At 54.2% G+C, this 18,930-nt stretch overlaps 7 protein-coding genes across 7 annotated transcripts; 3 read left to right on the forward strand and 4 right to left on the reverse strand.

Annotated features, from left to right (window-relative positions):
• Positions 1 to 279: 279 nt before the first annotated feature.
• J4E87_003263 (uncharacterized protein) lies at positions 280 to 1,327 on the reverse strand (the record flags this gene model as incomplete). The annotated part of the gene is made up of 4 exons (XM_049374892.1): positions 280 to 945; positions 995 to 1,086; positions 1,140 to 1,213; positions 1,320 to 1,327. 4 exons carry the CDS (start codon positions 1,325 to 1,327, stop codon positions 280 to 282), a joined length of 840 nt encoding a protein of 279 aa, XP_049235883.1.
• A 347-nt stretch (positions 1,328 to 1,674) lies between these two features.
• On the reverse strand, positions 1,675 to 3,327 carry J4E87_003264 (uncharacterized protein; the record flags this gene model as incomplete). The annotated part of the gene is made up of 3 exons (XM_049374893.1): positions 1,675 to 3,060; positions 3,152 to 3,213; positions 3,261 to 3,327. The coding sequence occupies 3 exons, from the start codon at positions 3,325 to 3,327 to the stop codon at positions 1,675 to 1,677; spliced, it is 1,515 nt and encodes a 504-aa protein (XP_049235884.1).
• Positions 3,328 to 4,253: 926 nt separating this feature from the next.
• On the forward strand, positions 4,254 to 6,224 carry J4E87_003265 (uncharacterized protein; the record flags this gene model as incomplete). The annotated part of the gene is made up of 4 exons (XM_049374894.1): positions 4,254 to 4,537; positions 4,592 to 4,716; positions 4,763 to 5,322; positions 5,373 to 6,224. The coding sequence occupies 4 exons, from the start codon at positions 4,254 to 4,256 to the stop codon at positions 6,222 to 6,224; spliced, it is 1,821 nt and encodes a 606-aa protein (XP_049235885.1).
• A 1,326-nt stretch (positions 6,225 to 7,550) lies between these two features.
• J4E87_003266 (uncharacterized protein) lies at positions 7,551 to 8,438 on the forward strand (the record flags this gene model as incomplete). Its single annotated transcript, XM_049374895.1, has 1 exon — positions 7,551 to 8,438. The coding sequence occupies one exon, from the start codon at positions 7,551 to 7,553 to the stop codon at positions 8,436 to 8,438; it is 888 nt and encodes a 295-aa protein (XP_049235886.1).
• Positions 8,439 to 10,503: 2,065 nt separating this feature from the next.
• On the reverse strand, positions 10,504 to 11,923 carry J4E87_003267 (uncharacterized protein; the record flags this gene model as incomplete). The annotated part of the gene is made up of 3 exons (XM_049374896.1): positions 10,504 to 10,644; positions 10,721 to 11,723; positions 11,916 to 11,923. The coding sequence occupies 3 exons, from the start codon at positions 11,921 to 11,923 to the stop codon at positions 10,504 to 10,506; spliced, it is 1,152 nt and encodes a 383-aa protein (XP_049235887.1).
• A 2,709-nt stretch (positions 11,924 to 14,632) lies between these two features.
• Positions 14,633 to 15,917, reverse strand: J4E87_003268 (uncharacterized protein; the record flags this gene model as incomplete). Its single annotated transcript, XM_049374897.1, has 4 exons — positions 14,633 to 14,653; positions 14,709 to 15,157; positions 15,251 to 15,884; positions 15,912 to 15,917. 4 exons carry the CDS (start codon positions 15,915 to 15,917, stop codon positions 14,633 to 14,635), a joined length of 1,110 nt encoding a protein of 369 aa, XP_049235888.1.
• A 1,781-nt stretch (positions 15,918 to 17,698) lies between these two features.
• J4E87_003269 (uncharacterized protein) lies at positions 17,699 to 18,659 on the forward strand (the record flags this gene model as incomplete). Its single annotated transcript, XM_049374898.1, has 3 exons — positions 17,699 to 17,987; positions 18,037 to 18,291; positions 18,340 to 18,659. 3 exons carry the CDS (start codon positions 17,699 to 17,701, stop codon positions 18,657 to 18,659), a joined length of 864 nt encoding a protein of 287 aa, XP_049235889.1.
• Between the last annotated feature and the right edge of the window lie 271 nt (positions 18,660 to 18,930).

The raw sequence follows: 18,930 nt of genomic DNA on the forward strand, positions 1-18,930 counted from the left end.
TTTTCTTGCGTTGTTCGGCGGCTTGCACGTCTCCACAGTTGATGGGGGTGTTAAAGTGGCAGGCGCGTTCGCGTGCACGCGTAAAGTACGCTAGCCACATGTAGCGCACGCGCTGTCCGCGTGTCTGATTGGGTCACCATTACTTGCCATGTTCCCAGACCCAGCGGTTCAGAATGGTATGCGAGTCTCAGCATCGTTTCCCTGTATTCTATACCGAACCCTATCTATGCCCTTGCAACCCTGCTTCTAGGTGCAGCCCTGCTCTCATCACATCATTGCTCAGCCCATGAGGTCACCCAGCGCGTTCACATAAGCCATCGGAACAGTCGTCGCACCCTCAGCCAGGAAGTCCTCCTTCTTGCTAACGCCGGTAAGCACAGCCAGAGTCCCGCCCAGCTTTCCGTCGATGCCGAATTGAATATCCGTGTTCAATCTGTCGCCCACCATGCATGTTCTGCTTCGGTCGAACTTGAACTTGCCTTCTATCGCGTCCATCATGGCCTGACTCGGCTTGCCCAGCGACAATGGCGCCCTACCGATAGCTCTCTCCAGCGCGGCACCTGATGCGCCAGCACCGGGGAACAGAGAATGCGCGTTCGGCAGCGTGCTGTCGATGTTGGTTGCGAGATATACCGCGCCACGTTGTAGGTACTGGAACGCGATTGCCGTCTTCAAGTAGTTGGAGTGGAAGTCCAGACCACTCAGCACGACGCCGACATCTGGATCGAGCAGGCTGCCATTTGCAATAGCCTCGAAGTCCTCTGGCTGCCGGAACTCGCGCCGGTAGGCAGGGTCTGTACCACCAATGTATGGGACACCTTCAGCTTCGAGCTCCTGTTCTACGCCCGACTCTCCTAGTACGAACACCTTGTTCTTCGGCGCGGGGAGCTTGAGGATGCGAGCGATGTATACGGCGGCGCTGTAGGACGATCCGAAGACTTCTTCCTGATATCGTGTCAGCCGGTGTTCATACTCTGGGCTCCTGCTTACATACCACCTGGGCGGGGATACCCAGTTTTTCGAACTTCTTTTTGTAGTCTGCGCGCGACTTGGTGCTGTTGTTCGTGACAAAGACGAGTTGTTTGCCTGGATTCAGTCAGTTGGAATGCAATAATAACGCGTAGCAGGTGTGTGCCTACCTTTACTCCTCAGCATCTCGAGAGTTTCTGGGACCCTCTCGTATAGGTGATCGCCGGACCAAAGGACGCCTATCCTTCGTCACAATCAGTAGATGGCCACAGGTACTATAGCGATCGCAGGCAAGAGACATGGTTGTATGAACAAGGCTGGCGCATACCATCGCAGTCGAAGAGGAAGACCTGAGCATCTCGTCAGTGAAGCGTCTGGCAACCGGAGATTCTAGGCGCATACATCAAACTTGTCCAGGAACTCGTCTATGGCGTTCTTGTCGCCAGACAGAAATTGAGGTTTTGCCATAATGCCGATTGTCTCGTTACGGTTCCCGCATCAGTAAACACGGACGAAAGATGACACTGGTGGGGTGCTTGGCGTGGACCCTGAAATCCAGCGGAACGATACCGACGGGTTCCGAAGTCCACAAGGTACTCATCACACAACCTCCCATTGATTTGCTCAGCATTTCACGCTTCAATTCGTTCATTCATGCTATGTTTTCTTGTGACACTATGTTCATTATAGCTTCGATCGATCGAGTCAGTCCACAATGATCTTCTTCTCAAGCTCCTCGAAGTTCTCAAAGAAGCTGTCGAAGAGGTTTACGGCGTGCTCAACATCATGCGCACCACCAGTCTCACGAATGCTGTGCATGCTGAGTTGAGGGTTACCCAGATCAAGAGTACGCGCGCCCATGGCCGCCGACAGCATAGGTCCGATGGTGCTTCCACACGACGAGTCGTTACGAACAACGAAGAGCTGGAGCGGGACACCTTCCTTTCCTGACTTCGGGTTGTAAGAAGCCGCTTTGGCACGGCGGGCTGCTTCTTGGAGCAGAACGATACCTGGTGAGTTGGTGGCGTAACGCGCGTTGGCGTTGATCTTGATGACAGTTCCCTTGTTCATCTCAGGCCTGTGCTGAGCCTCGTACTTGGCTGGGTAGTTGGGGTGTACGGAGTGTGCCATATCGGCGGAGATCAAGAAGGAAGTGGCGAGCGTTTGCTCGTAGGCGGTAGCAGTGTCTGCCTCGACCTTGTCATACGATGCATCGGAGTTGCTCTCGGACGCTGGCAATACCGAGAGACGGCGAATAACAGCAGGTAGCAGGTTGGAGTCCGCTCCCTGTGCTGTTTGGGAGCCAATCTCCTCGTGATCGAAGCATGCGATCAATCGGATAGTCGAATCCTTCTCCAGTGCTGACGAGTTGGACAGACTCTTGAGAAGACCCTCGACGCTGCAATACGTCATCATAAGATTATCCAGTCGTGGAGAGAAGATCAGCTCGTTGTTCAGACCGCCAATGACCGACTTCTGCGTATCGTACAGGACCATCTCGAAGTCTACGATGTCACTTGGCTCAGCACCAGCCTCCTCGGCGATGATGTCGATTATGTATGGGTGATGTCTCGCAGTCGGCGCAGCGAGGGGGCCTTCGGTGTCCGCATCGTTGCTTTCCTCCTTGGACTCTTCGCCCTTGCCTTGACGGTTTAGCTCTGCAGCGACTAGACCGGCAATGGGAAACAACTGGGTCTCCTTGTTGAACTGGAAGTTCTCCTGGCGATCCAGGTGGATAGCCAAAGTAGGTATCCGCAGGATTGGTCGCTCGACCTTGACCAGACGTTGCTCAATGTTGCCGTCCTTTGTGCGCACCATGGCGCGACCTGCAATGCTGAGGTCGCGGTCAAACCAGGTATGCCATAGTCCACCACCATATGTCTCGCAGGCTACTTGGATGAAGCCGTCGCCCGTTCGCTTGGATACAGGCTTGATGCGCAGGCAGGGAGAGTCGGTGTGGGCGCCGATCATGGCAATGGGATTGCCCGCCTTCCATTTGTTGCCGATAGCGAATGCGACGATGGAGGATGTGTTACGGGTGAGGTAGTATTTCCCTCCGGGATGCAGGGTGGGTGCCCACGAGTCGCGCTCCTGGGTATTGTTACTATCTGCCTCTACCACGGTACACATAAATGGTATCATGATACCCCACTGTTGACACTTAGACTGCATAGTTGCGTACCTTGATCTGCTTGAAGCCCGCCTTCTCTAACCTTTCCTTTGCCGACTTAACGGCATGAAATGCTATCTACAGTCAGTGTCTACTCAGGTAACGATAGCACGCGACGTACGTGTGGGCGAGGCATTGACAAAAGAAAGGAAGTCCTCGGCAGCTTTGAGGGAGGGTTTGGTCGCCATGGTTCGTACACGCGATAGTATAAACTTGGGATGTGATACAACAAGGGGTGTTGTCGGTGCGAGGTGCAGTAGTGTAATGCGCAGCTTGGATGATGGCAGCATCAAGGATTGGACACGACGTCTACAAGCTGGCCGCGGGCGGTGTGGGGTATCGATTGAGAGGCGATGGAGGGCACGTCGGAGGTTAGCGCTAGACTCCACTCGGCGGCCCTGCGCGACGCTGATTGGATGAGAGGACCCCAAGGAACGCGTCGTGGTGGAAGGTACGAACATCAAAACATGCGGACATGGCAGCGACGACGTGACGGCTCTTGCCCTGGCGCATCGCAGCGGCCACCCTCACCTCGCCTGCTGCTCTGTTCAGACGACATCTCCATCCCCATCTTCGCTTTCACATTACATAGCCTAGCTGGCCCAGAATTAGCCCATTACTATTGTCTCTCCTTACAGCGCCCGCCGGGTCTCTCGTTGCTCCCCCAGCACCCTGCGCCTGTCTAGCATACAAGCTCCGACCCGCAACCACAACAAGGTCACCGCCGCCCACCCCGCCCGTTGCGCGCCCACCGCCAACACCACGCCGACAGTACCCACGTCTACCGTAATTCGATGCGCAGCCAAATTGAATAAAAAAGCATACCTATTGTCTGCACTATTGTGCGCCGCGACGACCTGTCATTGGTTAAGAGGAGGGCAAACGACTTAGGGGCTATCAATCATCACAATACCACGACTCCACGTCACCGCGCGACTCACCTCATTGTTCCCGCCTTCACTTTCGTTTCAGGCAACCATTGTCCTGTCAGCTGCAGTATACCCGCCACTCGCGATCTTCGATTACCCTCACCCCGCCACGACTCTGTTACTTCACTTCGCACAGTGCACCGATCTACACAACAACAAACCCATAACCAGGCGCATCCACCTCGATGGCGCGAGACGACCCGGGGGAGACCGCTGCGGCGCATGCGCAGACCGAAGAGGGCGTCGCAACCCCGACACTGATATCGCCGCCCGAGTCAAAGACACCACCTACCGCCTCGCACAAGCGCAACCAGATCTTTCCCTCCAACCCGCTCGATCGGAGCTCAGAGCCAATAGATGCCGCGGCGTTAACGAAAGCCCTTGGACACATCGAACAGGCTGGCCGAGTTAGAGAGCGGACTTCAACAGCAAGCCCAAGCCGAAAGCGCCCGCGCATATATGGTGACAGGTGAGATTGCAACAGTCTAGTCGCACTGGACTCTCTGTACTGACGTCGTCACAGATTCATCCCAAATCGCGCAGGTCAAGACCTCCAGGCAAGCTTCAACCTGCTCCACGATGAAGCCTCACCAGCAACTCCGTCCAAAGCAAGGCGCACTCCGCATCACGAGCTACACTTTCAGAAGAGTAAGCACTTCCAGTCCTCTGTTATACAGTCACTAACCCGCCATAGCCGAAGAAGCCAACCGCACCTACTCCGCCGTACTCCGACAAGAGATGTTCGAGGGCTCAGTGCCCCAAGCCTTCCCTCAGAGTCTGTCGCCGACAGATAGTGCCAACATGCGAGGGGCAGGACGCTCACACACACCTCCAGCTAGAACCACAGCCACGTTACCGCCGCCTTCAGGAACCCCATCAACCCCGCACAAGAACCTGTTCTCCTACTCAGGCCAGCCAACTCCGTCAAGGACGCCATCAAGTCGACATGGCATTCTCAACCTCAACGCTCGTTCAGATCTCTACAGTCTATCACCAATCAAGTATAGCAGTCAACGCATGCTTCTTAGTCCACAACGTCAGGCCCGCGCCGTCTCCAAGGTACCATACAAGGTTCTGGATGCACCGGATCTTGCAGACGACTTCTACCTCAATCTCGTCGACTGGGGCAGCCAAAACACACTGGGAGTAGGACTTGGATCATGTGTTTACATGTGGAACTCGAGTAGCGGTCGCGTTACCAAGCTCTGTGAACTTGGCGATGATTCAGTCACGAGTGTCAACTGGATACAGCGGGTAGGTTCCGCCATTTCTGTACATTTCAGGCTCCTGCTAACCTCCATTAGGGCTCACACATTGCGGTCGGTACCAATCGAGGCCAAGTACAGATCTGGGATGCGCAGACTCAGCGCCGTCTTCGCACCATGACAGGTCACACAGCTAGGGTCGGCGCCCTTGCATGGAACGAACACATCCTCACCTCAGGCTCGCGAGACCGTACAATCTACCACCGAGACGTGCGCCAACCAGAGCAATGGTTGCGCAAGCTTGTTGGCCATAAGCAAGAAGTCTGCGGCCTCAAGTGGAACCAGGAAGATCAACAACTCGCATCCGGAGGCAACGACAACAAGCTCATGGTCTGGGACAAGCTCAACGCCGAGCCTACCTTTAAGTGGAGTGAGCATCAAGCCGCTGTCAAGGCCATTGCTTGGAGCCCACATCAGCGTGGTCTTCTCGCTAGCGGCGGCGGTACAGCAGACCGAACTATCAAGTTCTGGAACACCCTCGTCAGCTCCAGCGGCCCGTCAGCTTCAGCACTCGCCTCCGCATCGGCGGCTGCGTCAGCTGCAACCACTGCCAACGTCCCTCTATCGCCTACGGCACCAGCAAATCTCATCAACAGTCTTGATACTGGTAGCCAAGTGTGCAACCTAGCATGGTCAAAGAACAGCAACGAGATCGTATCCACGCACGGTTACAGTCAGAACCAGATCATTGTCTGGAAGTACCCCAGCATGCAGCAAGTCGTCTCGTTAACGGGCCACACCTACCGCGTACTCTACTTGGCCATGAGCCCGGATGGTCAGGTCATCGTCACTGGTGCTGGTGATGAGACGCTTCGCTTCTGGAATGCGTTCAAGAAGAAGGAGCGCACTGGAGGTCTTAGCAGCATGGATAGTTGGGGCGTCATTCGCTGAACTATTCTATCTGCTTTGCTCTTCTACTGATAGTGTACTATAGGACTGATGTCGAACCTCGCCGAACCTCATGCGGACCTCTGAATAGCTTTTGTGCTACTTACCAGATGGGACACTAACGTGTCTGTGTAGTTCATCACAGCGCGCTATCGTTGCGTTTCACTTGGCGGCATGCAAAGACACAGTCCACCTACTTCCTTTCTTCGACGATTTCAGCGGCATTTGTACGGTTATGATGAAAACTTCGGGTATTTCCTTATGAGCATGTGTGGCGTTCTGGGCGTTATAAGCGACTCGATACCATGGGATCTTATTATGGGCGGCGTTGGTTCAGAGAGCCAGGCACATGCTATAGTCTCGGGCTTGGGTGGTTTATCTGATGTGCACCTGAGGGTTATCACTTTCTGGCCATTGCGAATGCCATATTCTTCTATCTAGGCACTCAACTGAGTAGTGTCCTTTTGCATTTGCTTCGACGACCATTTCAGGGCTGAAGCTGGAGTTCAGGGTTCTGTGGATCACAGCCTTTTGGGTACATGGCCATCAATTGGCTTGGGCTGGACTTTTCATGATCACGATTGTACATTAGTAGCTCAGATATCACGGAAATTAAGCGTGAAACTTCAAGTAAGGTTTTCCATCATCGTGCAGTCTGTGCGAGGGAGTCGTGGTGTGAAGGAGGATAGACAATAACTCCAACAAGTGTAGAGAGGAAACATGCCCATCTGACGAGAACATGATCTGCCAGCTGGACGAACTTCATAGTCAGCGAGGTAAATTCTAATGGAAGTGCCGGTGCGTAAAATGTCATGCGGTTTCGTACCCGATCCTCTAGGAGGGGTTCTGTCCGAAGTGTCCCCGATATGGTCTTCTATGATGCTAGAACTTCGCGACTTTGGGCAAACATGCGTAGATTGTTCTCACGATTCCGAAATCTCGAATGTCTCCTTCTATTCCATAGATATCTAGGTGATGAGGATCGAGTGGAAGTTCTGAGGTAACAACCATTGGGTAAATCTGGGGTAACGCAAAGACCGCGGCAAGTAATGCCCGACTAGGCATTCCGCGGGTACGTATCTTCAACGACCAGTGCTGCAATTAGCCGGCAGATGACCCGAATGTCGGTGTTTCCGCCGCTGAGGCTATCCAGCAGTTGCCGACAGCCCCACCATAAGAGAAGACATCGGAATGTCGGAAATGCAACCGGAACGACGAGGGGAAGTTGCATCATCGCTCATATCACGCTTCTCTTCCTTTCCTCTTCTACCTTGTACTTGAAATCATCATACCAAATCTACCTTTGAAAACATCTACACAACCATCACCATGGCCCCCGACCTCTCCCAAAACAAAGCCGTCAAGCTCGTCGCCCACGCCGCCGCAAACAAATACGCCATCTGCGCAACATGCTGCTACAACGTTGAAGGCATCCTGGCCTCAGTCCGCGCAGCAGAAGCAAAGCGCGCACCACTAATCATCCAACTCTTCCCCTGGGCCCTCAACTACGCCGACGGCATCCTCCTGCACGCCGCCCGCGAAGCCGCCGACAACGCCAGCGTCCCCGTCGCCCTGCACATGGACCACGCGCAAACCCCAGAAATCGTCAAGAAAGCAGCGAACTTCAAGAACGGCTTCGACGGCATCATGGTCGACATGAGCCATTTTGACGATAACCTGGAAAAGACGGCGGAGTTGGTCAAGTACTGCAATGAGCGCGGTATTATTACAGAAGCCGAACCAGGCCGTATCGATGGCGGCGAAGACGGTGTCGGCGACCTCAGTGAAATGGGTCTAGAAGCCATTCTCACCACCCCAGAACAAGCAGAAGAATTCGTCGCAACAGGCATCAACTGGCTCGCCCCCGCCTTCGGAAACGTACACGGCAAATACGGTCCTAAAGGCCCTCAACTTGATTACCCCCGTCTGCGCAACGTACACAGCAAAGTTGGGGACCGCGTTGCCCTCGTGCTGCACGGCGCGGGTAAAGAGTGGTTTCAGGAGAAGCTGCTCAAAGAGTGCATTGAGTGTGGTGTTGCGAAGGTCAATATTAATGATGCGTTTAATAATGATTTCATCGATGTTATGAAGGAGCAGGCGGGCCTCACACCGATTACGGGGTTGATTGAGAAGGCGACGGATGCGATGCAGAAGAGTATTGAGAGTTATATTGAGTGGATGGGTGGGGCGGGCATGGCGGATAAGATTGTGTTGTAGATGGCGTTGTAGATGGCGTTGTGGGGTTGAATGTAGATAGAAGATGTACATGTGTTTGTTGTCGATGTATCAGTACTAGAAGTGTAGAGTTGTTGAACATGAATTCGATAGGCGCGGAACTCGCAACCATCTCTCCATGCCGAGTTGTGTGTAATGGATCAACGATCCGACGAAACAAGGTTTTCGGCCGAAAGGACGTCTATATATCGCGACGATCCGACCTTGATCGTGGCTAGTCTTGCGAGGACGTCAGTGAATGTCAGCGCTTTCCTGTGATTACTGATCGTAGTACTAGCATCTCGCGTCAATGCGCGTCTCGGGCTACTCAACAAACCTATCAACACGACTAAACATCAAGAGAATCTGGAACGCATAAGAGACTCACTGTTTCCGCGCATCAAGAACGAGAAATCCACTGGATTTCACAGGAAACAAACTTGTCATTGGGAAACCTCACACAACCCACTAATCATGCCAGCGAACTACTCTCTCCACGCCATCCCCGTGTACTGGATCATGGCTCTCTACCCACATATGTACTCTGTACGTGCTCCTTTCCCCTTCCCTATCCCGCATCTCCACTGACCATCTGGCCTCTAGCAAGGTCTCTTCAAAGCCGCGACAAACGGCCAACGCAACAACAACAACCCGCGCGGCGCCTCAACACTAGAACACTACCGAAAATGCACCCCAGAAGCCGTCTACACGAAAGCCGAACGCGCAGAAGCTTGCCATCAGAACAGCATGGAGAATGCGCCTTTTTTCATTGGGGCGGTGTTGGCGGGGAATGCGGTGGGGTTGGATGTTGGTAAGTCTTTTTTTATGCTATGAATGAGTCGTTGGTGAGGCTTTGTAATCGATGAGCTTGGGAGGCATGGATGGACGTTTGTGTACTATTGAGTGGATGGGAAATGCATGCTGACGACGAAACTAAACAGCAACGATGAATACTATGGTAGCGTCGTATATCGGTCTACGCGTCATCTACAGTTTCCTGTATGTCAAGGTTGAGAAGAACAAGACGAGTTATTTGCGCAGTGGCACTTGGGCTGCTAGTGTAGCGGTGTTAATGACGATGTTTGTCAAGGCGGGAAACAAGATGAACAGGAGTCTTGGGATGTAAGGCGGGTTTCCAGTTCGGCATACATGGTCTACTAAAAGCGGGGATGAACGGGAAAAATAACCCAGAGAACGATTAGCGGAGAGGTCTGGAGAGATCAAACGATTGCAATTTTGGTAAAAGAATGGAACAACTCGTCGCTAATATCAATGAAGGAATGTCGTAAAGAATGACAACATATCTACCACCTCTGACATACACGCTCTTCATCCCCAAAGTCCTTCTCACCAACCACCCATTTCAATAACTCACTGCGGCCAAGCACACAGTCCACCACAGTCGGACCCGCCATTCAACGGATCACAGTCGTCCCTCGGATCATCAACACAGATCTGGCCTGGGATATCACACTCAAAGCCCGCAAAGCCACCGCACAGCTTCTCGCTGACACATATACCCAGCATATCGCAAGCAGGACCGCAAGAGCCAGGCGTGAAAGGGTCAGTGATGCAGGTCTGGCCTGCAGGACATTCTTGAAGAGGACTTGCGCGACCACCGCCACAGATCTGGTTGGTGGGGGTAGCTTGGCGAGGATTGACGGGGGTTGGAAGGGGTATGATGCTGGTTGAGAATGTTGTGCTGGCGTCGGGTAGACAGATCTGTTGTATTGTTAGATTGATTCAGACTTTGCAGTAACAAGTTGGCTTACCTGGGGTACGGGCTTCTCTCCACCACAAAGCTCATAGCATCTCTGTGCAGAAGCATTCAGGCATTCACATAGCTCAGGCTGTGTCGAGATGCAGTTGACCAAAGGGCATTCGCACTCTGGAGGAGGAGGGGGAGGAGGAATGGGCGCAGGAGCAGGCTCTGGCTCTGCTACACGAGCCTCGACGGGGATTGGAGGGCAGGTCGAGGGAGGTGGTGCGGGCTTGCCACACTTTGCGGCGCACCTCACTTCCGCATTGTAGAAGCACCAGCAAGACTGGGGCCATTGTGCGATGCAAACTACGGGCTCGCATTCGCATGTCTCTTCTTGCGGCTCAGGTACGGGTTCCGGGACTGGCTCTGGTTCTGCTTTGCGAGCCTCGATGGGGCGAGGAGGGCAGGTGTCGACAGGCACGGGGTTACCACATTTCTCGGCACATGCTGCCGCTGCATCGTAGGCGCACCAACAAGATTCGGGCCAGGATTGAATGCAGAAGACGGGCTCACAAGTGCAAACCTCGGCCTCAGGCTCTGGCTTTGCTTCTGGCACGGGCTCTGGCTTCGCTTCGCGAGCTTCGACGGGGCGAGGAGGGCAGAAGTCAGGCGGCGCGGGACCACCACATTTCTGGGCACACGCTACCGCTGCGTCGTAGGCGCACCGACAAGACCCGGGTCCAAGGCAGAAGACGGGCTCACAAGTGCAATCCTCGGACTGTGCCTCGGGTACTGGTTCCGGCACGGGCTCTGGAGCACGAGGTGCGATATCGATACTGCAGTCCTCGTAAATCGGCTCTGGACCACCGCATTCCTCGAAGCATTTTCTCGCGTTGTCGTTGCGACAGTAGCAGCCCTCAGGGAAAGCTAGAGTGCAATCGGCTTCCGGGCACCAGATACAGACTTGATCTTGTGGCTCTGGTACTGGTTCCGGTACGGGCTCTGCGGCACGAGGTGTGAGATCAACGCCACAGTCCTGGTAGGTCGGCTCTTCCCCACCACACTTCTCGAAGCAGGCCTTGTCCGCGGCATTACGGCAAAGACAACTCTCAGGCCAAGATTGAATGCATACATATCCCTCGCATACACAAATAGGCTCTGGCAATAATGGCGTTGGTGTTGGTGCGGGCTGGGGGTTCACGCTGTCGACACTGCAGTCGTCATAGGTTGGCTCTTCACCACCGCACTTCTCGAAACACGCTTTCTTCGCATCGTTGCGACAGTAGCAGCCCTCAGGGAAAGAAAGAATGCAGATAACATCTTCGCAGACACAGGTCTCATCTTGAGGTGCTGGGAATGGCGCAGGTACAGGCTCTGGGACGGGCTCCGGCTCCGGGGCGCGAGCTTTGACAGAGTCAATTGGAATACTGCAGTCCTGGTATGTCGGCTCCTCGCCGCCGCACTTCTCGAAGCACGCCTTCTTCGCATCGTTCTGGCAGTAGCAACCTTCAGGGAATGACAGGATGCAGAAGACTTCCTCGCATACACATTCGGTGGGTGTGGGCTCTGGCGTGCTGACAGGCAACCTAGGGCAGTGCTAAAACTGTAATGAGCATTGTGATGTCCTTGGATGAGATCCTAGCTTACTAGAATACGGGGCTCGTATTCGGGGCATCGCGCTTGACAATCGTACTCTCGCTGGTTGAGGCACGCGCAAGCTTCCTGTAAAAACCCTCGTCAGTGATTGGCGTCGTCTGTTACAACAAGAGGATGTATACCAATGCATTGTCGCCGGGGCAGTTAGGTGGTGGGCATGACGCTACACAGCTGTCTGGCGGCGACTCCAGCGCACGCCCAAGGGCGCTGCCGAAAAGAGGAAGAAGGAAGAAGAGAAGCTTCATTGTCAACAAGAAGACCACTAAGCAATAAGAATGCGGTGGTACCGGAAGATGCCTTCGAGGTTGAACATTGAGAAGGTAGAGATCGGACCGGATATATATTCGGAAAGCACGTTGGACGCCCTGAAAGCATACTTGGTCTCACCTACCAGCGTAGTCATCTTACACCCATCGCCAAGGAAGCCTATAAGACATGTCAGAGTCGCAGAGTGGCCTCAGGAGACCAGACGACGCCTTCCGAAGCCACCAAACTTTGTGTTCTGGCGAACACGAGTTCACAGCTGCCATCCAAGCTCTTGGCGGTTCGTCCTAGGCATGCGCGTTCCGCTATGTGATGATGCTGCATTTTTCGTATAAGGAAGTACCCTCCAGCCACTACCTAAGACAACACCAACAGTGTCGTCAGACGGGGCGACGTTTTATTTCGGTCAAAAGTCCGGTAATTGCGCAATGATGTTTGGATGTTTAAGCTCATGCTAGGGAGCAAGCGCGAAACCGTGACGTGAGACCAAAATTAGCACTAACTCACTTTCCGCGTAACCGGGTAGCATGAATAATGTTATCGATTGCGGGGTGCAGATCATGATAGAAGACGCCTTCGGATCCAGGCACCGTCGCACGTTGCAATTGGAGTCAGCTCTCATTTGCTTCCTGTTGGGTGGGACGGCATATTGATTGAACGGAGGCTTTTGCGGCTGAAATACGACAACTCTGTATGGGTATATTAGGTACTGTATATGCATGCCGGGTATTCAGTCGAGGGTTCCCGGGGTTCCATCTCTCAGCCGGGACGTCGTACGCCCTTCCATTCGTCTTGCCTGTCGCAGGGTGATCTCACGTGGTGTGGCCGCGAAGCACATGGCCATTGGCCAAGCTATGCTGATGGTGAGGAAAGTCGCGGTGGAGGACGAATCGGGTCTGCTGTCCTCGAAGCTCGACGATGAGAGGTCCGCGGGTGAACAAATCTGGTAAAAGTGACGGACGGATGCGAGAGAACGCGGGTGATTTGAGCTCAGGGATGACTTACGCGGGCCGCTGACGCCAAGGCGCTAGGCCGTCGTTCTTGCCATGAGCCTGGTTATATTTCCGTACTACGTCAGACGACGCTCATCTTCACACGCATTGGTCGTACTACTACGCAGTGCAGCAAAAACATGCGAAGCTGAGGCTCTCGTGTAAGAAGGACTAGTCAATACAACCCCTACTGAGCTTTCACTAGGCGGAGCTTCAGCAACTGTAAGGAGTGACTTATCGATTGAGTAGGGTGCGTAAGTTGTCTAAGGCTATGCCAAGTCGTTCTCAAGCGAGCCACTCGCTGACGTGTTATTATGTCTATGACCAATGCAAGCTCAGATGCAACGCCGGTGTGCTTCCCAGGGGTATAGGCCTTCAATGCAACCAAGAACCATCATATGAAACCGTAACTCATTAAAAGCGAAATCACCTATTTCTGTCAACGTCTTCAGGCGGAGACCGTCGCTGGAGACCGGTCGTCGTTCGGACCGCGTCGACGCCGCGCCAGACTACAGTAGAAACAGACGAAGCTAGCTCACGCAATGAAGGACCCGCTTCGGAACCTCGCGGGATCTCTCCAGAGGTGCGCCGAGAATTGTCCCCCGACCAGCCGGCTTCAACATCGTCATCATGCGGAGACGGATCGGCGGGCCCAGATCTGGACATGGGTACAGGTCGCGACGCGGAAGGTGACATGTTGCGAGTCTCAGCAGCTTCGGTCTGTACGTCTTCTTCGCTGATAGATAGTCGGGGCGAGCGCGTTGGTGATGCTGACTGTAGCCGATCGTGCCAGCTTCGACTCAAGGAACGTACAACATCGCCTTTGCAGATGGGGCAAGTCCTCCGGCGCGTGACAAGCCAAGGTGTTCTACTCACGTCAGATCGGTTATGTCGATAGGATGGAAGAAAAACTTACATGCAGTCCGCGTGGAACTCATGGCCACACGGTAAGCTCATGACCTGACTGACACCATCGACGTACTCTTCCAAACAAACAACGCATTCTCGTTGACGGCCTCCATAGCGTCGTCTCCACGCCGCCAGCCCAGATTCTCGCTTTTCTTCTTCGCGGTCACGAGATGCATGCTGCACCGATGTCGACGTGGCGGGAGTCTCTGACACAGTAGTCGAGCGCGATCGAGATTCGGGAGATCTAGAACATGTTGCAGAATGCTGAAGTAAGGGAGTAGTAGGTGAAGCAGCGCTAGATGTTGCCGCGGACGAAGAATCGCTTATTGTCTGATAGGTCCTGACAGGCAAACGCTCAACAACAGATTTGGGTGCCCTCCAACGGCGGCGTCGTATACGAGATCTAAGAAGAAGAAGGGCGTACACGACTGTCAGAGTGACCAATGGGCTGACGACGAGTACAAGTAGAGTGTCGAAGAAAGGACTACTTGAAACATTCGTGGGCGTAAGCGTGACCCACAGGCCTTGGTGAGCACTAGTCGCAGACGAGGATGTTTTGATAGACGCGGAGTGGACATCGATGATCGAGGTAATGCTCCTAGTGCGCGCACGACTAGATGACGCTGAAGACGCAGTGCTGTGTTTAGAGCCCGACCACCAGCTCCAAGGGCTCTTCACACCGGTCTTTGTCTTGGCTGGGGTATACTCACCACTGCCAGGCAAGGCATTGCTACCTGCTTTGGTACTCACTGGAGTTGCGCTAGCCGTTTTTGTGAATGCGCTTGTAGTTGCAGTGAGTGGCAAAAGGTCAGGATCGCGCCAGTCGTGTTCGCCAATGACGAAACCGTCAGCGAGTTTGGTGGGGATTGCCGTAGGCACCGCCGATTTTGTCTTGATGGGGTTTTGGTCATCTTCCCAATCACTGACCTCGACCCATTCCAGGTCACCGCTACTAGGAAGTCGTCGGCTGCCAGCCTTGGGAGACTTGTTGCTTAAACCATGACCGAAGAATGCAGAGAGGAAGGAGTGCCAAAAGCTAGTGCGCTGTCCCTCCGCAGTCTTCTTTTTGGATGGCAGCGAGTGCTGCTTCCCGTGGGCCGAAGTCTGTACAACTTGTGGCGCTTCTGAAAGAGTCGCATGACTTTCAGAGTCCTTGACGCTGGCATGAGAGGCCGCAGAGTCCGAAAGCATGCCGTCTCCTGGATAGAGTGAAGACAAGAGATGCGCGGTTGTGTGCGAAGTAAATAGGGACGGAATCGTGATATTAGAGGTGTCACCTTTGGCGTACATACGAACGAGGGCGCCGCCACGCACGTCGTCACCAACGATAACGGCGACTCCCCCACGCGATTGTGCCCATTGAACTTTGGCCAGGAAGCCACAGCCCCCTCGCTTGAGGAGTACAACCTTGCCAGCAATCTCAGCACTCTCTTGTAGTGATTGTATATCGGCGTGTTTGCTTCGTGGCAGTATGTGCGTGCTGGAAAGCCCTGGTTGCAGGTGATCGTCCGTTCCATCGTCCGCAACGGCGTCCTTGGTGTTGTCTTCGCTAAGGCCCGGTACTCCCTCTTTCGAAGGCATATTCCTGTCCAGCGTGGTGTCCTTTGCCTTTTCTTTGGAATGGCCCGATGGCCGTGAAGCGCGCATGAGGTCATCGTTGCCATCTTCCCAGCCCGGAACGTCGCTGCAACCCAGCTCGCCGCCGGCGCCCATGGAGTCATCTCCAAACCCGCTGCCGATCCATAGAGAGCCGCTCAAGCCTCCTTTGGGTAGCGCGGGGCCGAAGGCAGCGGGTCGGGCGAGGAAGAAGGTCGAATTGTCGTCGGTCAAACTGATAATCGCGGACGGCGGGAACAACGAGCTGGGAAATGGTGAAGAGAACATGGCTTTGAAACTGCCTCGGCTCGACGCAACTGAGATGCGTTCCTGTTCTTCATTTTGCGATGTTCCCACGACCATGTATAGAAGGAGCGTGACGGCGACCAGGCTCGTAGACAACGAAAGCAGTAGGCGGAGAGGGCGCATGCTTGCGGAAGCAGCCGGGCGGCGACAGGAGGAGGTGAAGAAGGGAAGAACAGCAAGTAGTGCTGGATTGCTAGGAGTGTAGAGGCATCGACTGAGATCAGGAGACAGACGGGATGTGGTCCTGTCTAGGGTCACGCGGGCGAGTGAAGGGCAGGAAGCGATGGATGATGCGGCAATAAACGGACGTCAAGGTCGTCACTACTCGGGTGGCGCGAGACAACGAACGGCGCACATGTGCAGGAAGAGCTGGCGCAGCGATTACAGCACGGAAAACGCGTTGGAAGCAGGCGATAAGGAAGCGCGTGCTCCAGAGTGAAAGGCTGGTGGGCGCCCGATGATGTCGTGATGCGAGACCCTGGTGCAATCGGGGCACGGGCACCACGGCCAGCTGCGCGTGCGCGCGATGAGTGCCAAGCATGCCATTCCCCGCACTCGACCATGCTATAACCGTCGGAAACACCAAACACCACGTCCGCCTTGTCGTAATGGTTCGTGGTCACTATCTATCTTTCGAGATACAGTATCTGATGATTTGCGACGCCTTGTGTGAGTCCGCGTACCGCCTCCTCTCGCTTTCGTCCAGAGCGTGCCGACAGGAAACGACCAGTCTGCAAACATCCTGTAGCTCTAAGGACTCATCGACTAGATTGGCATGAGGAGAAGATTTAAACGGCAAAGCTCCGTGGTAGAAGCTCAAGCTTTGCGCAAATAGATGCACTCACCCTTTCCCAAAGTTACACACGGCCGTCACCCACCCGACTTTGGCGGACATGCTCTCCTCGTCACATCTGCAATGGCGAGAGTGGAGGTGAAGCAGACATGGATGGACAGTGTGCAGAGCGAGACTGCCCGAAGAAATGGCATTTTTGATGTCTCCCAGGTAATATTGCTGGAGATGTCGCGGTCACCTAGACTCTGATCATGGGCCGCTCCTTCCTCGTCAATCATCTGAGTCTGCTCGCAGCTTCTGCTTTACGACGAGATCTGTTTCGATCGGAAAGCACTCCGTCAACATCACCTTCACGACTGCCTGTGCTCTCCCCTCGCCCTTCGTGTCGTCACGCTGCTCCCATATCTTGCCTCGTTCGACTTCCCAGCCTACACGCCTCTCATACCCTCAACTCCTCTTATACCCAGCCCTACTACCAGCTTCCATACCTCTCAGCAGCCCTTGTCCTACTCATATCATTCCTAAGTCTCATCTGCTTGGCTACCAACCTCAGCTCACGAGCCTATCACCTACGACCTACTTTTACGCACTCGCACATGTATGAAACCCGTTTGTGGCATCCATCAGTCCTCAACTGACACTGGTAACCTCTAGCTGCCCCCTCGGAAGCGTCATGGTTCTGCCAGGCATGAAGTCCAGATACACCGAGGACCCCAATCGACCGGGCGAGCCACGCCTCGCTAGTTTCGGGTGGCTACCGAACAGAGCTCGCCATCTCTTCATCTCTTTCGCGGGTGAATATGTCGGCACCTTCCTCTTTCTGTTCTTCGCCTTCGCTGCTACCCAGGTGGCCAACAATCTCCGCGGTACCAGGCCCATGGACATTGGGTCACTGCTGTACATCTCGTTGGCATTTGGCTTCTCGCTGGCAGTTACGGTTTGGGTCTTCTTTCGCATCAGTGGCGGCCTCTTCAATCCTGCTGTATGTACACGCAAGCTCTTTGACAAAATTTGACACGCTGATGAGGCTTAGGTCACGGTCGCCATGGGTATCATCGGAGCACTCGGATGGATGAAGGCCCTACTGCTAATCATTGCGCAACTTCTTGGAGCCATCACTGCCGCTGCAATCGTATCTGGTCTCTTCCCAGGACCACTGTCCGTGAACACGACCCTCAGCAAGGAAACTTCAGTAACACGAGGCCTTTTCATTGAGATGTTCTTGACATTCATGTTGCTGTTGACCATCTTTATGTTGGCGGCAGAGAAGCACAAGGCGACGTTCGTTGCGCCAATCGGCATCGGCCTTGCTCTCTTCATCGCGGAGCTGGCCGGTCTGTACCAACTTCGAAGTTTACAATACATCAATGCTAACAAACACAGGTGTATACTTCACTGGAGGCTCACTGAACCCAGCTCGCTCCTTCGGACCAGCTGTCGTGACCGGTGTATGGCCTGGACATCACTGGATTTACTGGGTTGGACCCCTCTTTGGTGCTATTTTAGCATGCATCTTCTACCGTCTGATGAAGATGCTCGAATACGAGACTGCCAATCCCGGCGCAGACCACGATGGCCGCGAAGTTTACCACGAGCATGGAGCTGGTCGAAGTTCTACCCATTACGAGGCCACATCTGGTATGCTCCCATGCATCCTATAGTTATCCACTACTGACTTCTCTGCAGCTCGGCAGGCGACCGATGGAACAGACGAGTATGACTTTGCGAAGCAGCTGCGATCCGGCACTAGACAGCCCACCATGACCCAGCGTCAGGCAATGCCTTCCTTCGGCACCCTCTCTACCTCCACAGGCCACACTGAAAAGCCAGCGGCACCGCTGCCGGTACATATGCAGACGCTCGATGGCCACCGATCCGACACGGTCAACCATCCCGAAGATCGGCCTCGCGCCCACCACAACCGCGGCTCGTCGTCGTACGAGATGACATCCGACTCGAGCTACCGCAATGGACCGAGTGCAGAGTCGGGCAGCTCGGAGTCATAGACCGGCTCGTCGACTAGCTCGAGCTCAGGGTCGCGTCGTTCGCCGAGCGCATAGGATGACAAGCAGCCGAAGAGTATATTCGGTAGCGCCTTGTATTGGCCATGCTGTTTCCTACCACATTTCATACTCCAAGTGTGTTTCTGTCCACATACGTGAGAAGCTGTAACTTGGTGTCGCTGCGTTGCGGGCTTGATAGAAGGGACTGGGCATGGTGATGGTTCGCTACCTAGGGGATCTCTTCTATTTCTTTACAAAATGACACAAGACTTGA

The sequence above is a fragment of the Alternaria ethzedia genome, assembly GCF_023757985.1.
Source record: "Alternaria ethzedia strain BMP 0044 chromosome Unknown scaffold_5, whole genome shotgun sequence".
NCBI classification, from domain to species: domain Eukaryota; kingdom Fungi; phylum Ascomycota; class Dothideomycetes; order Pleosporales; family Pleosporaceae; genus Alternaria; species Alternaria ethzedia.